General features: G+C 31.7%; 1 protein-coding gene and 1 pseudogene across 1 annotated transcript; both read right to left on the minus strand.

Annotated features, from left to right (window-relative positions):
* The window catches only part of LOC128170995 (carcinoembryonic antigen-related cell adhesion molecule 5-like), a 31,921-nt pseudogene extending 29,734 nt beyond the window's left edge, over window positions 1-2,187 (minus strand).
* A 4,460-nt stretch (window positions 2,188-6,647) lies between these two features.
* On the minus strand, window positions 6,648-17,786 carry LOC128170991 (carcinoembryonic antigen-related cell adhesion molecule 5-like). The gene is made up of 9 exons (XM_052836752.1): window positions 17,614-17,786; window positions 17,080-17,313; window positions 14,683-14,997; window positions 13,551-13,835; window positions 12,481-12,765; window positions 10,493-10,774; window positions 8,980-9,276; window positions 7,552-7,587; window positions 6,648-7,446 (listed from the first exon to the last, which is right to left on the minus strand). Exons 1-9 carry the CDS (start codon window positions 17,678-17,680, stop codon window positions 7,073-7,075), a joined length of 2,175 nt encoding a protein of 724 aa, XP_052692712.1. The 5' UTR covers window positions 17,681-17,786; the 3' UTR covers window positions 6,648-7,072.
* Window positions 17,787-19,000: the final 1,214 nt, after the last annotated feature.

The raw sequence follows: 19,000 nt of genomic DNA on the forward strand, positions 1-19,000 counted from the left end.
TGAAATCTTAATGTTGTGTACTTATTTGGTGCCACTACCATTCGTAAACTGTATCTTATTTTTTAAAGTGTTTAATTATTTGTAATATTTTCATAATTAAGAAAATTTCAATCGTAGTGTAAAATTTTATGGGATTTTTCTTGATTTTTCAATAAATATTCAATGGCCATTAACTCAAAAAGTAGGTCATTGACCTACTTTTCTGAAAGTGAAAAATAACAATACAAGGAAAGGTCTATAGCACACAATAGATGGTTTATCATTATCATCAGTGGATTTTTTTTTCATTCTGAGTAAACGTCATCCTTAAGCCACATTTCAATGAAAAAATTATGTACCAAATTTGTTAACAAAACAAGCGACCAAAAAGGATATCGCGTTATTTAGCCTCATGTTAAAATTCGCCCCTGACGTAGAAACCGGTATGGTTGTATCACGACTTCGACATCGCTATAAATAACGGTCATATTGTTCAGGTAAATTAAATAAAAACATGTGTACATTTTGTTCACGAATATTACTGAAGTGTGCCTTGTTTACAATCAATGCATAGCATGCGGGTTTAATGAACCCAATCATCCGGGGGACGAATCCAAACTTTTCTAAACATTCCCGTGATGCATTTTGGTTTGTTTTTTCGTTAGCCCAAAAATAAATTATTTTATTTATTTTAAATATTTCTACCTTTCTACCTTTGAAAGGAGACCGATTCTTCTAATGTAAATAGGAGAAAGTCTATAACTTTCTAAGATAATTGGGTTGTATGGAAAATTATTTGAGACTGTATACGTAAAAACTGACCAAAAAATCGGACCAAGCAGCTAGCTTTCATTTATGAAAACATATAAAATTGACATTTTCATGCAAGAAAAATGTTATTTATAAGTTTAATAATAGTTTAATTCTTTATTATAATTAAAATACATTATTTAATACAATTTCACACCTTTTAAGCTCTAACGGGAGCAAGAACAATGGGGTCAGTACTTTTCAGTACTTGTCAGTACTTCTCTAAGTTTTTCAGTACCGTCAGTAAAAAGGGTCAGTACTTCTCTAAGTTTATCAGTACTGTCTAAGTTTTTCAGTACTTTTCTAAGTTTATCAGTACCGTCAGTAAAAACGTCAGTACTTTTCTAAGTTTATCAGTAATGTCAGTACATTGTCAGTAAATATCTAAGTTTATCAGTAAAAAATGGGAATGTCAGTACTTTCATGACTTAGTAGTGGCATTATTTGTTTTCAGTTTGAAAATCGTGTGTAATAGATATATTCAAACAAATGATTTTTAAAAAAAATATATCTGAAACTATTTTGTTGTTCATAAAAAATATAGGTTTTCATAATTATGACGTTTAATGAGTTGGTACTCAACATTCTGTTAAAATATCAAAATTGAAATGAATACAGCCTTTTCAATGGCATTTGAAAGCAAAAAACCGTTTTCTTCTATATGTTTAATATTTTTTTTTTTAAATACTTCGTAAAAAAATGATCCATTTTCATGAAATATACATGAAATCATAAAATATTAAAGTTAAAAAATACCATTGTATGTCATTCTGTTGTCAGTAGCTGATCCAGGTGTTCTTACGTTGATAGTGATGTTGTCATACAGTAATACATCCCTCACAGTGTACCTTGTTACAGTCACACGGGTCCAAGTTCTATACCTTGTTGTGTCTCTAGTAATGAGGATGTAATAGGAGGAATAGTTTGACGGCGTCCATGTAAATATCACGTTTCCCGACATGAACCTGGTTGATATTTGTACATTTTGACCTAAAATGCATATTGAAAGTGGCATAAGCAACAGAAAAAACAAATTAAAGAGTAATCTATGTTTTTTTAATGTAAAGGTAAACATAAAAGTGAAACAAAACTGCTCACCATATGGTAGTTAATTTAACTATGTACAATTGTCTAATGTTTCTAAAGTAGTCAATTAGTGCAGAGTTTTATCAATACCATTAAGTGCGTACTCAAAGCACCCTTTTAATAACGGCCACGTGTAACAAACGTTATTTGCAGAAATTAACACGTGTGTAGTTGTTAAGGAGCAAATGACACTCACTGTGAACAAAAGAAAGCAGTCCACATTTGATGATAAACAAGACTTTCAAAAAGGGCAATTTGACCATCCTGTTATCTCCTACAAAACTGCTATAACTGTGTAGGTTGATACTGAGACTTTAAAAGTAAAAACATATATATATATATCTTCCTTCTTCCTCTAAATGGATATATATTTATAAATGCATGTGTTTATTCCTTAACTGATTTTATCACACTTATTACGCTAAGAACTTGCTTCCGGACGAAGGTCAATATAAAAGTTCTCCAGTGTTATTAATGTGTGGTAAATATACTGTTTCCATCTTTGTGATCATTGTTATATAATTTATATAATTAGTCTGTCTGTTTTCTAGTCTGATCATTTGTTTGTTTGTATGTCTGTCCGTCTGCCTGAGTGTCTGTCCGTTAAAATAATAATGTTATGAAATTTGTTATCAATAAAAGCAATCCCATTTTGATAATTTTATATAGATGATTTTGCCTACAATTGAGATTAACGTATCTAAAACGTTTTGATAGGCCCGTATCAATGTTTTACTAGTAAATACAGATACATGTAGTCAAGAGTATATTTCAAAATATTAACATCTACACTTTAATGCCTGCATGTAGAGGTCTTAAATGTGTTAATCGTTTTTTTTAAATATACACTCATTTTGTTGATATTTGCTAACGTATTTTTCTCAATTGCAAGGTTGAAATATAATACTCGTTATGTTCCCTGCATTATATGAAAAATGGTTTCTATATTACATGTGCGATGTTGTTACGTACGTGTTGTTAATACACTGTTCCATATCTTAACCTGTAAAATTCAAAGTACTGAAGCAAGAGAGCCAATCGCAGTTTCTCGGACCTTTCCAGCAAGCTCGAAAAAACACATTGTCTCCGAGTTTGCCGAAAGGCCCGAGAAGTTGCGATTGGCAAAAGAGCCTCTCTGCTTGTCGGAGATTTACGGAGACAGCCGAGCGTCTGGTTGTTTATTAAACTCTGGCGTAAGAATACATAGGACTACAAACATATCTAAATTGTTCGTATTATATAAAATCTGACTAATTTCAAAATGTTTATAGATAAGTTTCTTTAAAAAACAATGCTTCAGCATACATTACATCGAATTTGTCTATTATTTTCAAGAACTAAGTCTTGTCAGCGGTGATGATTTGTGCTTATGTCCAAACATTGTTTCAGTTTCGGTTTGCAAGAGTGCATGTAACTGCATAAGAGAGTTGATTAAAATCAACTCCCAAAAATTACATTAATTTTTGTTTTTGTCATCTTATAATCTAAAAAGGTATAAAAGTTTACTATTGTATATTATTATATTGACGATATTCTATTAAAATGAGAGAGGAAACTACATTTTACAACATGCCATTTATATGTTTGTCTAACACATGCCGTTTATGAATAAGCTTTCTTGTGCAATGCAAGACATATTGGAAAGATACAAATGGACACTATGCTACATCATTATGAGTATCTGTATTTTTGATTATGGTATATAACATAGTATTAGCTTTCCGAAACTTTTTTTGTTACAAACTAAAGATAAGCTCGTGCATTCCCAATGTATAGCTACTTGTTAAACTTGAAATGTACATTATTATTTGTTGAACTGTTTAACAAAAACACTTACTGTGTTATCCTTGAATGAGAGTAATCAATATTAAGACATGTGAATGTGTAGTACTATTGCAGAATTTGTGTTTTCACAATGTATATCCACTTGTAAAGCATGGTATGTACGTTATTATTTGTTGAATTGTTTAACCAAAAAAAAAATGTGTTTTATCATTGAAGGAGAGTGATCAATATCAACGCATAAATGTGAATCTTTTTCTTTATTACCGGATGATGAATTACAATACAATAAGGAACTGGTCAGTGACATTCTTAATAATTTCGTTAAAACCAGGATTTTAATTTTGATACAATCCATCGTGTTCCCTATTCTTAAGAAATCATAAATTCGAGCAGTATACCAACTTACGTATGATTTAAGAAATGAAGATAATAATTTTTCTATTGATCGACGTATCAAAGAAATAAATGGCCGGAAAACTTCATCAATGCGCGTAGCGCATCGATGAAAAACTTTTCCGGTCAATTTTTTCTTTGATACGTCGATCAATAGAAAAATTATTATCTTCATTTCTTATCATTTAATAAAACATACAGCAACAATATTCAAAATGGATGCGCCTTAAACTGAAATTAAACTAAATTTAATGGATTAAACACAAATAGTGAGTTAAAATCTGAACCGGCCGAATTGAACACGATAGGAAAATACATGCGATAGCTTGTGATATTATTCACTGTGCAGAAAAACTCGTAATAAAACTAGTTTTCATGTGAGATCGCTGGAATATGCAACTGGACATGGCCATCCAAGGAGAGGCGATTGTGGACGAAAATAGTTTATAAGTCGACAAAGAATAGTATGTATAGGCGACTTTTGTAAACGTTGTGGTAACTAGATAGCCACTGATGTACTTAAATGATATATCTGCCGTTTGGAATGCGCCGAAGGAGTTGATGCATTGCTCATAGCTTTTATTTACGATGCTTATTCTGATGACCGATCATGTAAAGTTACGTGTGTAAATTAAAAATAAACGTTACCAAATTTGAACAGCAGTGTTACCGTGAAAGTGTATCGGCCTATATGTTCGTTACAGTATTCCTGGAAAAGGAACAGCCAGCCTCGCTGTAAATATTGATTGATCTAAAGCAGACGAAATCGTGAGAAGACGCTTAATTTTCTATTTCGTGAATTAGATAATGTGTTTTGTTTATTTTTGAAGGTTAAACTTTCAAGTTTTTTATGTTTAGAAAGTTGTTTTTTGTTTGCTGACAATAAAACAGACACAACTTTACATTTTGTAGATAGTGTTTGTTTTGGAAATTCCCGTTCTATAAATATAGTTAGATCAGAACAGTTGAGAAAAGTAATTCCAGCAATTTTTTTTTTTTGATACAGGTATCAAAGAAATTTTTCGACCAATCAGAAGCGCCGATATCTCATCAAAGGAATAAATATTAAATGATAAAAGTAGATACAATTGATTTTATGACAATTTTAAAGAAACTCATTTAAAGAGATACCGTAATTAAATAATTCATGTTCAAGCGATGCAAACAGTTTTTTTAATAAATAAAGCAAGTAAAAAGCATCCTCTACCTCACAAAAAAAAATATTTTCCCACGTAGTACACATATATATTCCGAAGTTTTAGGTTACGAACAATTCACACTAACAAGTGATATTTAATTTGTGTATGATGTGTATATACCCTCGTTATGTGTGGGTTTTTTTAAACAGTCTATTCGACTTGATAAATTGCTCATTTATTTTTTGCAATGTTCCATCTATACACTTGTTTAGCTTGTTTGTTATAATGAATTTGTAACGACGTTAATATGTTTATAATAGTGATTCCTGGCATACAGACCAGAAGCGACAAACTAAACGTGTGATTATATGTCATTTTTTTTTGTTCCTACCATTTGCAAATATTTGTAAAAATTCTCACTTTCTTAAACAATAATTCATGTGATATTATTCAAATACACGCGTACTTTATAAATTAGTTATCCTACTCATCTACATGAATTTTGTTAAAAACAGAAACTAAACAATAAGTTTTGATAGCTTTAGGATTTTTATTTTTGTATTGCCACATTTGTATTTTGATACATTCGCATGTAATTTTACGATGTCTTTTTAAATACAATTAAACATGCAATGATAAAAGTAATTGTAAAAAAAAGAATACGAATGACTAAATTGTCATTTGCTGACTAGGCACAGAGACCAAATCTGTAAAGCAACATGATCGTAAAATTAAATATGCAGATCATTGAAAACAATAGGGATATATGTTATATGCACAAACCAAATGAGTCTTGACATTATATATAGGTTTTAATAGTTACTGTTCAAGCTTGAAAGATTCTCGACGAGAAAATCATTATTCACGAAATCATTAGATTTAGACAAGTAATATGTACAAACTTGTTAAAACTAACAAACAGTTGGCTCATCATTTTTGCAACTTACTAAAAGAAACATTTTATGTTGAATTATTATATATAAAAGGATTACATAGTTCGACTTTAGTTTGCATTAAAAAACTATTTATTTTTTTATCTTAGATATTAGGTAAATTACACGATTGTACGTATTGTCTTCGACGCTTTTTCAAGACAGAGTTTGAAAATTCAAAAAAATGGGAAAATGTGATAAACTTTAAAAAAAAATGAGAAATATGGTCTGTAATTAAAAATTGAAGAAAATAATAAAACAAATAATGAATTAGAAGCCATTAAGGCAAAGACAAAAATGAACACAAATATAATGATTGATGGATGTATAAAAAGCGCTGACTCAAACTAAAATAGATAATTGTGCATTTGTTGGTAAATGTAGCCAAAGTATGTATGTATTTTACACATTTTTTAGCTCACCAAAAATGAAAGCTTAAGCTTTTTAATAACTTTTTGTCCTGTGTCCGTTTGTCTGTATTTCATTTTGCCCACCCACCAGCTCAACCCCCCCCCCCCTCCTTACGTATGTACGATTTATTTGTTTTTAATCTTCTTCAGAACCTCATATCTCAACCAAATTTTGCACAATATATTATTGCGTAAAGAAAATCCAAATTTCTTAGAAATAAAGAGCTATTTTTTTTTCTCTTAGGAAAAATGATTAAGAAGTTTTAAAAAAATTGTTGATTTAAAAAAAAACAAACAACAAAAAACAAAATAAAATTGTTGTTGAAAAAAGCGGAATCGTCTGTGCAGGCTTCTTCATGTAAATTTATGTCATTCAATTACTTCGGGAGAGGGGTCGAATATTTACACAGGAATTAATGGGGAAAAAATATAATCATTTTTTGCTTCAATTACATAACCAAGACATTGTGTATATCTCGCCATAAAGTATGTCACGTATGTAACCTTCTCTTGAATTCTTTCTCCTTTTCGTCGCTATTCATTCCTTTAACTTCTCGTAAGGAGTTTCTGGGTCACATTGACCTAGTTCGGTGTAATCTCCCTCTGCAACTGTCCTGCCTTCCTTTAGGTCCGTGTAGTTTCCTTCATCAACCCTACCCTGTACATCATCGTAATGTTGTGTCATATTTTGCGCTTCGAGTTGGTCTACAACTGTACCCTGTACGTCATCGTAATGTTGTGTCATGTTTTGAGTTTGAAGTTGGGTGCTTTCTTCGCCATGTTTACTATTCTGATTAACATTGCGACATCGTCTGTTATATACAAAAAACACTGCCACCATAAACCACGTCAGTCCCAGGAGAATAGAAACCAGGGAGATTGCAATAAAACATGATCTCGATGCCACTTCTCCTGAAAATACAAAATACAGCGACTAAATTGTAAATATAAAATTTTAAGAAATTATTTTTCTTCGTGGTTTTTGTTTTGTTTGTTTTATGCTATACTTAAACGCACCTGATGAATCCATACTTGAATTTTCCAAAAGGTTATCTGACAAAAGAAACCAAAATTTTGATTTTCGCATATAATAAACTAGAAAGAAATTAATTATTTCAAATACCAACATTCTCTAGGCAAGTTCAGCATGATATTGGTCTATAATCAATTGTTTGAGACTGGAAAATTAATAAGCAATAATGACTAGATGTTCCACTTTGTTTTGATAAGGCTTTAAAAAAATTTACTCCGTTCCACTCAATCATTTTTTTTTTTATTTTAAGGGTATTTCTGTTCGTTCAAAACAGAAATAACACGTTTATTTCAAAGAAGTCATATCAATATCATTTCATTGTATGTACACACAAATAATTTAAAAAAAGATGTACCTTCGACTATTATTTTATATTTTAGAGATGTTTGGGAACAGTTGAGTTTGTTACAGCTTTTTAAACGAAACCAAAATTCCTGACCCCGGGTCATAAATCCCAAGTCGAAATGGACAAGGCATCCCTCTCCTGGATCTGATACTTTTCCAATTACTTCCCAAGTAGATTCGGTTTTTATGGATACTATAAAGAATTGTGGAGATCCCCCATTAAACCCTGATATCCAGGTCAAGTTTGCGTAGCCGTTGACACAGGAATATCCCGTTTTAGTTTTAACAAACAGGACAATAAATAGATAACGTATTGTTAAACTTAAATTAGCTATGTTTTTATTCCGTTTAAAATAACGAAAGTTAAGAAACGTATCCTTTTCAATTTATTTATAAAAATGTCCCTAATTCTAAACTTCATCAATCATATCTTAAAAGGTAAACAAATGTATCCTTCAAATATGATTGTGATTGTAGTGATTGTTTGTCCATTGTATGACAGTGTGAAGTTTCAAAATGAATATGATTCATAACGTGGGATGGCGCTTTCAAGCACGTGATTGTAGGACACGTCTCCTTTGGGGACAGTTGTCCTAACAGATACTGGGACATGACCGTCCCATAGCAAGGAGGAGGGTAAGCAATGATCGGAACAGCAACATCTACTGTTTCATCCAATCCACTCTGTTTTTGTGTTGTTGAGTCCTGTAGATGTCCCACTACATCTATACGTGTCTGTGTGGGCTCATCGAACCGTGGGTATGGTGTAGTTCAGCAATGGCCCCTGTATCTTATGGCGTTTAGTGTATGCATGACCCCTAACAAGGCGTAAAGTGGGGGCGGGGTTACCATCCACGTGACACGATATTCTCAATGTCTTGTCATTTATTACCCTTGACGATATTTACATAAACAACGCTTACGAAGACAATATTTAACAACTTAGCAAATTATACATGAAACTATACTATATACACGAAAAGTAAACCCCCCCCACCTAAAAAAAACAAAAACAAAACCATGAAAAAAGCATCCGCGATCATATTTAATTTATAATTGAAAGTAACCTTCAGCGTTGATTGTGATTCTAGTGACTGTTTGTTCTTTGTATGACAGTGTGTAGTTTCCAAAATAAGTATGATCCTTCACGGGGATGAAGCTTTCGATCACGTGTTTGTATGACACATCTCCTGTAGAAATAGTTGACGTCACAGGCACTGGCACAGGACCGTCCCACTTGAAGTCAGATGATTGTGGAGGAGGGTAAGCAATGATTGGAACAGCAACATGTATTGTGGTATCCGTTCCACTTTTTGACCCATATGTGGATTTGAAACTACCGGCTTTATCAAATCTGGTGTTACCTGCAAAATGCAATTAATACAAATATTTCATATACATGTACCTTCCATATTATCAATTGTGTTGTAAGCATTATTAGTTTTTAATGATTTTTATATGCAAATGAAATTACGTGACATGAACGCGGCTATGTTAAGGCTGCCCGATTAATTTCACAGCGATATGTATAAAGTCACTTGTCTGTACTTCATAAGATATGACGTCATAGTTAACTTTGACGTCACGTTCTGCATTTCTTTCGATCGTTCTTAGGGAATGTATCGTAACGTAATAAGTGATATTCATTGTGCATAATTTAAAACCGCTTCATTCCTTTACATATACAATGTTATAAATACTAGTGCTACTAAATTCAATATCACCGATATGGAGTACTAAAAAATCAACAGTTTTAAAGCTTTGTAATAGGTAAATAACTATTCATAAACTAATGGTTTTGAGACTTCCCCTGCTACGTGTAATCTAATGAATGGTGATATGTATATGCATATAAAAATGGCTTGGTGCAAGTGAAAGATAGAAACAATCTATCGGGAGAGAAAATAAGTACCAATGTGAATCTTGCTGGGGAAAACCTACCGATTAACCCGATTTTGTGTAAAACGAGCCTAAAAGGTAAAAATGTGTCTAATTTCGATGGCGGTTCGAAATGTTTTGACAATATTTCAAATAAACGAAATATGTATATGAACCCCCAGCAAGAACTGCAAAATACATTACTTATCGACGGATTTTTCATAAAAATAATTTTCATTTAATGACATTATTCACTTGCGCCGATGCGATTTTTATAGATTTTTTACCGTATTAGAATACACCCGTCACATGCTTCAGAAAAATATATGACGTCACAAAAATATATCAAATATAGTGTTGGATGTCACTGTTAATTTATGTAATACAAGTTTAAAGAAACTCGCTTGGTTAAAGTATTTTTCGATAATTAAAATAGTATTATTTTTCGATATATATTTAGCTTCCCACAGCCTTAAAATAGCTGCGAATTTAAAATGTTATATTTGTTAACTAATATATGTTGACTCCTTGTCTTTAATGTTTTTTTTTTCTTCAAAATAAACGAACATGATTATACCTATCTTTGAGAAAATAGTATTTTTGACAAGCCTTCATATCCTATTCCTCTATTTCTCAACAACTATCTTTTTATTTGTATACTAGCTAGTTAAGACGTTGAAAACAACTGGACCTGATTCTTACATAGAACGTTGATGTTTATCACTTTATCTGTGTTGCTGAATCCTGTAGATGTCCCTCTACATCTATATGTGTCTGTGTCGGTACACTGAGCCATGTCTATAGTGTAGTTCAGCCATGTCCCCTGTCTCTGTTCGAGTTCAGTGTATCCCTGACCCCTTCTGAGACGTATTGTGGGGGTGGGATTTCCATCCACGTGACACGATATTCTCATTTGCGCGTTTTCATTCAACTCGATATTACTTATCATTTCGCCATTGATATACAAGAGAGTATCATCTAAATCTAAAAAGAAAAACGATGGAATAATTTACGTCAGCCAAGTTTTTGTTTTATCGTACTTTTGTTGAAATAATTCCTTTTCGAAATTCAATAGGTAGCATAGTATTCTCCATATCTAAAGTGTGTTCACTCATGTTAACACTATTAAGACAATCATAAAATACGCTATTAACCCCTTGAATCGTTATCACTAATATTTTTGTTTCCTGTATTTGTATGTGGATTTTTTTGTTATAAATAGTAAAGCATTCCACGTCAATGACGATTAAGAGAAACAGGTTTGGGTTCTTGACAATTTAATGTTCTCTTATCAATAAAATGTTTCAAACAAAATATTTATAAATGATATATTTCAGCAATCAAGAAATCTTTTTGTTGTTTTCTTTCAATATTGTTGTTTAATTTTTTCGTTTTTGAAGTTCATGAGGCTGAATATAGTTTTTGTTTTCATAGTTAGAGCTTGTTCACTAACAGACAAACTAATCCCGGGAGTATAGCATATGCCTAACACCTTTTGGAACGCTATCACTCAAATGTTTCTTTCTGCAATTTTTTATCTGACTTTTTCTCACCCTGAAGAGCTAAAACTCATTCACGCAAACATTTAAAAGCATAAAGTACGAACTCTTTACAATTAAAAAATTATATAGATCTTTAAAATCTTTCAAACTTAATTTAAAAAAAAATGATAATATCCATCTGAAAACAAGTCGGAACAATATATTTGCCATAACAAAAACTTACCACGTTTTGTGATTATTTTAATACAGTTACAGTTCTCATACATTGTATATAAAAAGGCTGTGTGATAAAACGCTCATCAGAGAGTGGGCAGCTCTATTTCTAAACTTGACATTAATTAGTTCCTGTTTTGGGTTTGATTAAAGTGCTATCCTCTACATATTCATCTTATTTGTGAAGATCATTGCATTTTTTGTTATAAACTATATATATTCTTAATGATCTCCAAATCTATTTTGCACGTCTTTATCTTTATCAAGAATTAGGTTTAGTATATATACTTTTTTTGTAAAGGTCATTATTCAGTTATATGCATATGTACTAAAATCTTTAATCAAGCCAGTTAAGTATATACCTTTGATATTTTACTTTAATTTATATGCACATGGTTATCATTTTATTTGTGTTCTAACCAATCATTCAAATCTTAAGATGGAATAACACAACTGGGAAAAACATTGCTCAATTTAACAAATAGGATATTATTAAATTATTTTATTATGAAAGATATGATAATTAACAAACTGTACAAATGTCAAATAAGCAAAAAATTGCAGTTTGCGTATAAGAAAATAAAATCTAAAAACCTCAGTACAATAAGTAATAGCAAAGGTCCCTGTGGAATTCGAACTCGGGATGTACGGATCAAAAGCCCGACACGTTATCGACTCGGCTATGAAGCAAGTTACATGTTGCTTTCGATAAAATCTTTTAAATAAAATGAAATGTCGTCATTTTGTCAGCCATTTTGTGACGATGTGTTATATCACCTTAAACGAAAATATTGCAATGTTTGATTAGTGTATTAATATTATCATGTTTAAGGATCACCCTCTTTCTCCCCAAAACTGTATACAAATCCACGAGGTACCCGGTATATATTGAAATGGACACAACCAATGCAAAGGGACATTTGAGAATGATAACAACAAAATTGTAAAACGTTCATGTCCTAGTAAAATACTTACATTGGACATCAAGCTCAAATCCTTGTTTTGATGTCTTATTTCCCCGATTTGCTTGGCATCGGAATAATCGCATATCCCTCTGTACTACCTGTTGCATTAACGTCCCCATCTCTGAACGAGCATCACTGAATCCATCGGATGTTTTTACTCTCCACGTTATATTACACGGTGGATTGCAATCCGCTGTACAAACAAAGGGACCAATGGTCTCCCCTTCCCTTACTGTTAATTTGTCATTGATGTTCAGAGTAGGTTGTGGAGTGATAATCAATATGTCCGGTCCGTCTAAAAAGATATATGTAAATGAAGAAGCATTGATTTTTGTAGATGATTTTAATGTTAATATTTTTCCATTGTCATATGAATATTTATTTTAAAAATTTATTATTTATAGCTATGTCTTGACTGTCCGATTTTTCAAGAGCCATTTTTTTTATAGCTATAAACATTGAAAATACATATTTGCATAACGATCGGTATATCACTTTTTGATCAACGGGTATCAGTTTGTACAAACTAGATTTCAATTCAAGGATGTTTTACGCAGTATTATTCCTTGTAATATACGTGTCTTGGACATTCATTTCATTGTGACGTGGTTACAAATGCTGGTGAATGGGGATGGCAGAATGTATCATTCCTCGAAATTAAGTTATTTAGCGACTTTACTCAAACTATGATATGCCTTAAATTATAATCATGCACATTTGAACAGGTAAAAACACATGTTTTTGAATATTTAATTGAACGATTACTTTGTCTTTTTCTTAATTTGAAGTAATAACGTTTAAAAGGCCAAGCAGTTCGTTGTATGTAGTACAACATTTGTCGTCGTATAATGAAAAATAGTGTTGAGGGATGTTGAACACATAGTTATGAGTCAATCTTACAGTTTAAGAAGTTGTGTTACTTAGTCAACCACAGACAATAGATGATTTAATGTTTCTGTTTTGTTCCCCTTTTTACTGTTCAAACTGCTAAGTAACAAAAAAGAACCATGCCTCTTCTAATATATTACAAACAGTTTTAGTTACACCAATCTTAATTACATTTCATACGATCATACATACACAGAGGGTTTATCTGTACTGGGTCACTCCTGTCAGACTCAAGATCTTTTTCTCTCGCTGTACTCGTGTATCTGTTGTACTTAAAATTTCTTGTAACATATAATCTCAGGGTTTCTCTGGTTTCTCCACTTATCCTTGTGTCGTTGACCAACCAGGTGTAGGACAAGGTGACGAGCTTGGAGTAGTAGTCAGGGGCTGAGGTGGATTGACTAGAACACGTCAGTGTAATGTAGCTATTGGCCTCAACGTTAAAGTCTCCTGTTATCTTTGGCTTCGAAGGTTTGTCTAAAATAAAGATTAAAGTATTTTTATAAATCTAATTGATATAAACAAAAATTCTGAAAACAAATATATCTTGGGAGATAGTTTGGAGCAATTTCATTGCTAAAATTTGCAACCAATGTATATAAAATAACAAACAAACAAAAACAACAATGTGTTATTTGTTTGTTTTGTATTGTTTTGTTTTTTATTTTGTGGTATGGATAAAAAAAAAATGACAATAACAAAATGTCAACTTTCAAAACTCCATATAACGATCAAAGTACTGAGAGTACTGAAAGACGGGGTCTTGAAAATTTGAATTTGAAATTGTTTCCTCGAATAAGTTCCAAATATTATGAGTTTGAATTATTTGTTTCAATCTAGTATGTTAAATTTTGGCTTTTTGCAATTGCCTGATACTTTGTCTAAATTTTACCTATTCCCGGCCGGGACTGTTTATAATAATTGTAGAAAATTGACACAAAATTAATTTATGTAAAATAAGACCCAAAGACATTTTTTTTAAAAACTACAACTAACCGGGAAAATCAAAACAACTATATTTTGTTAGATAATTTTTATCATTAGATTTATTAAATTTTGTGATCCAAAGAAAAAAACACAAATCGAACGGTATCGGTTATACAAGGTTAGTGAAAACTCCAAAAAATCTCAAACTGCTGAATTACCGAACAAAGTTATAATTTGTATACTAATCCAGCGAAGTACATTAGGGCGTTTAATAGAGGTAAACTCCAGAAAAGTTTCTACGTAATGTTTTGACTGACCTTTGTCCAATCAGATCGTAGCCCAAAACCCTGAATTCTAAGAAATATTTGCAATAATGCATAACAAAGACACATCTCACTGTGTACAATCAGTATAACACCCCCTCCTGACCAAGCAGCTTCAGCCAACGTTCCACCATTGTAATATCCAGCGTCATCCAAAGTTATGTCCCTTATCGCAAACATGATGTTAATGGAAGCAAACGGTCTGGTGAGGTATGTGTACTTTGTCGACTGATCATATCCTCCATAGCTGACTCCACTGCTTCTAACACTGAATATAGTTCTGTTTTCTCTGTATGTGTGGTAGGCATTATATTGTCCGGCTGATGGAAAGTACGCCGCTGTCCATGATAGATTCACTGTGTGTCCTACCTTGGTTTTAATTTTGAAGACTGAAAAAAAATGCAAATAAATGTTATGAATGTATGAATACTATGCATTCAATTTGAGAAAGATAACTTGGGGTAACATTACACGACAAACTTCTTCCATGAACAAATATTAAGACAGGTAAAAATGTACTATCCAGAAGTACTATTTCAATCATCTTTTAGTTTAATGAATGTTAAATATCACGATAAGAATTCCAACCCTGAGTAGTTTTTTTTCTATGGAAGATTTTTCAAAATGGAGATTTTGTGGGTTTTTTTTTTTTAGGGGGGGGGGGGGTGGGGTGGTGGTTTTGTTTTGTTTTTGGTTTGTTTTGTTTGTTTTGTTTGTTTGTGTTTTTTTTTTCCGGGGGGGGGGAGTATTATTCATTTTCATTCATTAGAGATTTCCATGCGTTAAGAAAACACATTATTACCGAAAATTTATAAACAACCTAGTTACAGATATTGTCAAAGATGAGAAGTAAGAGAGGGATGAATGTTTTCTTATGACTTCAATAGTAGTCATGTGCATAATATTGTTGATGTTAAGAAACGTTTTTTACACAGGAAGGATTGTATTACCTACAATTTATGCGTGCGAAGGTTAGACCTTTTTACAACATAGCATGTTAACGACTTTAAATATAACCCTTTTCATACAAGTTTTTTGCCCCAAGTTTATTTTTTATTACAACGGCAGCAAATCATTTATATTTAACTGTACCATTTGTTTTTTAAAGCAGAGAAATAAAACACAATGTGTTTTACTTTTTTAAATGAATAATTCAATAAAAATGGGATATTTGATATTCAAGATCATAATTATTTGAAAATCTCGATATTCAAATATATTATACTTTTAAGATAAAGCAAGTGTATTCTGTGATTTCTCTTTTAATCTTGTTTGATTGTTCAAGTGTTATATCACGTGGTTGTTTTGAATGGTGTGAGGTTTATAATATACGGTTCAAACTATGACATTTTTTTCCTATGCATTATACGTTTACTCGAGGTGCACTTTACAATATTTTTTTTAGCTATTTCTGTTGCTAATTGCTAGGGTTTGGGTTCCACAAAAATAATGTCCTCGTTTTTAAATCATTCAATGTATAATACTACGTTGAAAAAAAATGTATTATTTATTTTTCGGTGGGGCTATTTACATGGGATGTGGGTTTTTTGCTTATTTGCAGAGATGTAATTTCGTGGATGCGTCGGTGTTCAGTTTCACTGGGAATACGAAAAATACGAAATCTTGTATTATAGGTTTCGTCAAAAAATTCATTCTTTGGGCGAAGGCTATCCACGAATACCACTTATTCTAATGAGTTCAAAGTATCTGTCATGAATTCTGTAGTAAATTGAGACTAATTATTAGTGCTCATAGATATGTATTTTAGGCTTATAGCTGAGAGTAACTGAAAATTCAAAATAATTAATTAAAATATAAATAAAATACAAATTCCATAGCATTATTTGTTTTCAGTTTAAAAATCGTGTGTAATAGATATACATGTATTCAGACAAATGAATTTTTTTTTTTAGAAATACATTTTAAACTATTTTGTTGTTCATAAAAATACAGGTTTTCATAATTTTGACGCGTTTAATAAGTTGGTACCCAACATTCTGTTAAAACATTAAAAATTAAAATGAATACAACCTATTCAATGGCATTTGAAAGCAAAAACTTTTATCTGGTATATGTTTATTCATTTCTTAAAATACTTTGTAAACAAATAATCCACTTTCATGGAATTTACATGAAATCATTAAATATTAATGTTAGAAATTACCATTGTATGTCAGTCTGGTGTCAGCAACTGATTTCAGACAAATGCATATAAATTATTGTTATAGATACAGTTTAAACTATTTGTTGTTCATGAAAAATGTAGGACTTGATATGACGTTTGATGAGTAAGTATCCAACACTCTGTAAAAACATCAAAATTAAAACGAATGCAAAGTCTCCAATTTGAAAGCAATGATTACATAATGACCTTGTTTATGTCTATTTATTTTACAAAATACTTTGTTAACAGATGATTCATTTTGAAGACATAGACATGAAATCATTAAATATAAATGTTTAAACAATACCATTGTATGTCATTGTGTTGTCAGTAGCTGATCCAGGTGTTCTTACGTTGATAGTGATGTTGTCATACAGTAATACATCCCTCACAGTGTACTGTGTATCAGAAACACTGGTCCAGCTTCTATCCCTTGTTGTGTCTCTGGTAATGAGGATGTAATAGGCGGAATAGTTTGACGGCGTCCATGTAAATATTACGTTTCCCGACATGAACCTGGTTGATATTTGTACATTTTGACCTAAAATGCATATTGTAAGTGGCATAAGCAACAGAAAAAAAAACAAATTAAAGAGTAATCTATGTTTTTTAACGTAAAAGTAAACATAAAAGTAAATATGTGAAACAAAACTGCTCACCACATGGCAGTTAATTTAACTATGTACAATTGTCTAATGTTTCTAAAGTAGTTAAGTGTTACACAATTTTACCAATACCATTTAGTGCGTACTTATTGAACCCATATAATAACGGCCGTGTAACAATAGTTATTTTTAGAAATTAACATGTGTATAGTTGTTAAGGAGCAAATGACACTCACTGTGAACAAAAGAAAGCAGTCCACATTTGATGATAAACAAGACTTTCAAAGGCGGCAACTTGACCATCCTTTTATTTCCTCCAAAACTGCTATAACAGTGTAGGTTGATACTGAGACTTTTAAAGTAAAGAAAAATAATATCTTCCTTCTTCCTCTAAAAGGGTATATTTATAAATGCATGTGTTTATTCCTTTACTGATTTTTCACACTTGTGTCGATAAGAACTTGCTTCCGGAGGAAGGTCAGTATAAAAGGTCTCCAGTATTATTAATGTGCGGTAAATATAATGTTTCCATTTTTGATTTCCATTTTTAAGGATATAAATTTTCATCCCTGGGGTCAACTAGATGCTAAAATGACGTTTTTAGCAAAGACATAGTTTTTTTTAATCCTCAATATGTTATGCACTAGCCAGATGAACCTTTACGGTTGTCTCCTAATGTGTAATGGTTTCTTATTGATTTTAACCCTAAGAGTTTAAAAAGTACCACAATATACTTTTGCTATAAAAAAAAATAGTTTCTAAAAATCCTCAATGCAATGTTTACAATTTGCACAATAGCTGAATCGTATTTTTAAATATAAGTGGTGTTTCATGGAGATTGTAAAAATTACATGTTCATTTGTGGGTCCAATGTTACAATGACGTTTATCTTTTTAAAATATACATTGCTTCCAAAACTCCTTTTTCTATCTGTTGAGGAAAGGTGAAGCAGATACTGATTGCGTTTCTGGATTTTTATTTGGTGGATTTTTTATATTAGATTCAACTGGTTTACATGTAGAAAGACTTGGCCAGGACTCATTTCAGATATTGAGTAATGAAAAATTTACAACTTACATAAAACATTTATTAGAATAACAAGGGCCGATCTCAAGGGATTTTGAAGTACTGTTGCTTATTCACATTTTTCATTTACGTAGGTCCCATTAACCTCTCCAATCCTGGGCGACTCCCATAAATTACGATAGGATTTGCTGCATTATTCATTTTTTTTTAATCATAAACGTTCCCTTCGAGTGAGATTCCATGTTCTGCCCCCCCCCCTTTTTTCATATTAAAATCGAAAGTGAAAATAAAGGCAACAGTTTCGCATCTAAACTGTCGTATGTCAATGATTTAGAAATATCCTCATATATTCAGTACCTGGCACGCTTTCTCTTTTCAATGGGACATTTGCAATACAGTTAATAGCGCGATGGTGCAATGGCACGATGACGATGATGTGATTACGAACTAACGATGGCGCGATAGATGATGAGCGTCTTACCTTTTTGTCAGGTTAGCTAATCATGCCAATGTTAATGTCAGATCAGAAAGTAATATTTTTTTTCTCTGTAACTTTTTTTTTTATTAAAAAAGGAAGTTTATATGGAATTTTGAATA

The sequence above is a fragment of the Crassostrea angulata genome, chromosome 2 (genome assembly GCF_025612915.1).
Source record: "Crassostrea angulata isolate pt1a10 chromosome 2, ASM2561291v2, whole genome shotgun sequence".
In the NCBI taxonomy this organism is placed as follows: domain Eukaryota; kingdom Metazoa; phylum Mollusca; class Bivalvia; order Ostreida; family Ostreidae; genus Magallana; species Magallana angulata.

Excerpts from the sequence above, each read along its gene's own strand:
- LOC128170991 (XM_052836752.1), bottom strand. The coding sequence starts at position 17,680 with ATGGTCAAGTTGCCGCCTTTGAAAGTCTTGTTTATCATCAAATGTGGA. Across the intron at positions 7,588-8,979 it reads AATCACAATCAACGCTGAAG|ATAACCTTTTGGAAAATTCA; the intron begins GTTACTTTCAAT and ends TTCTTTTGTCAG. Across the intron at positions 7,447-7,551 it reads TTCAAGTATGGATTCATCAG|GAGAAGTGGCATCGAGATCA; the intron begins GTGCGTTTAAGT and ends TTGTATTTTCAG.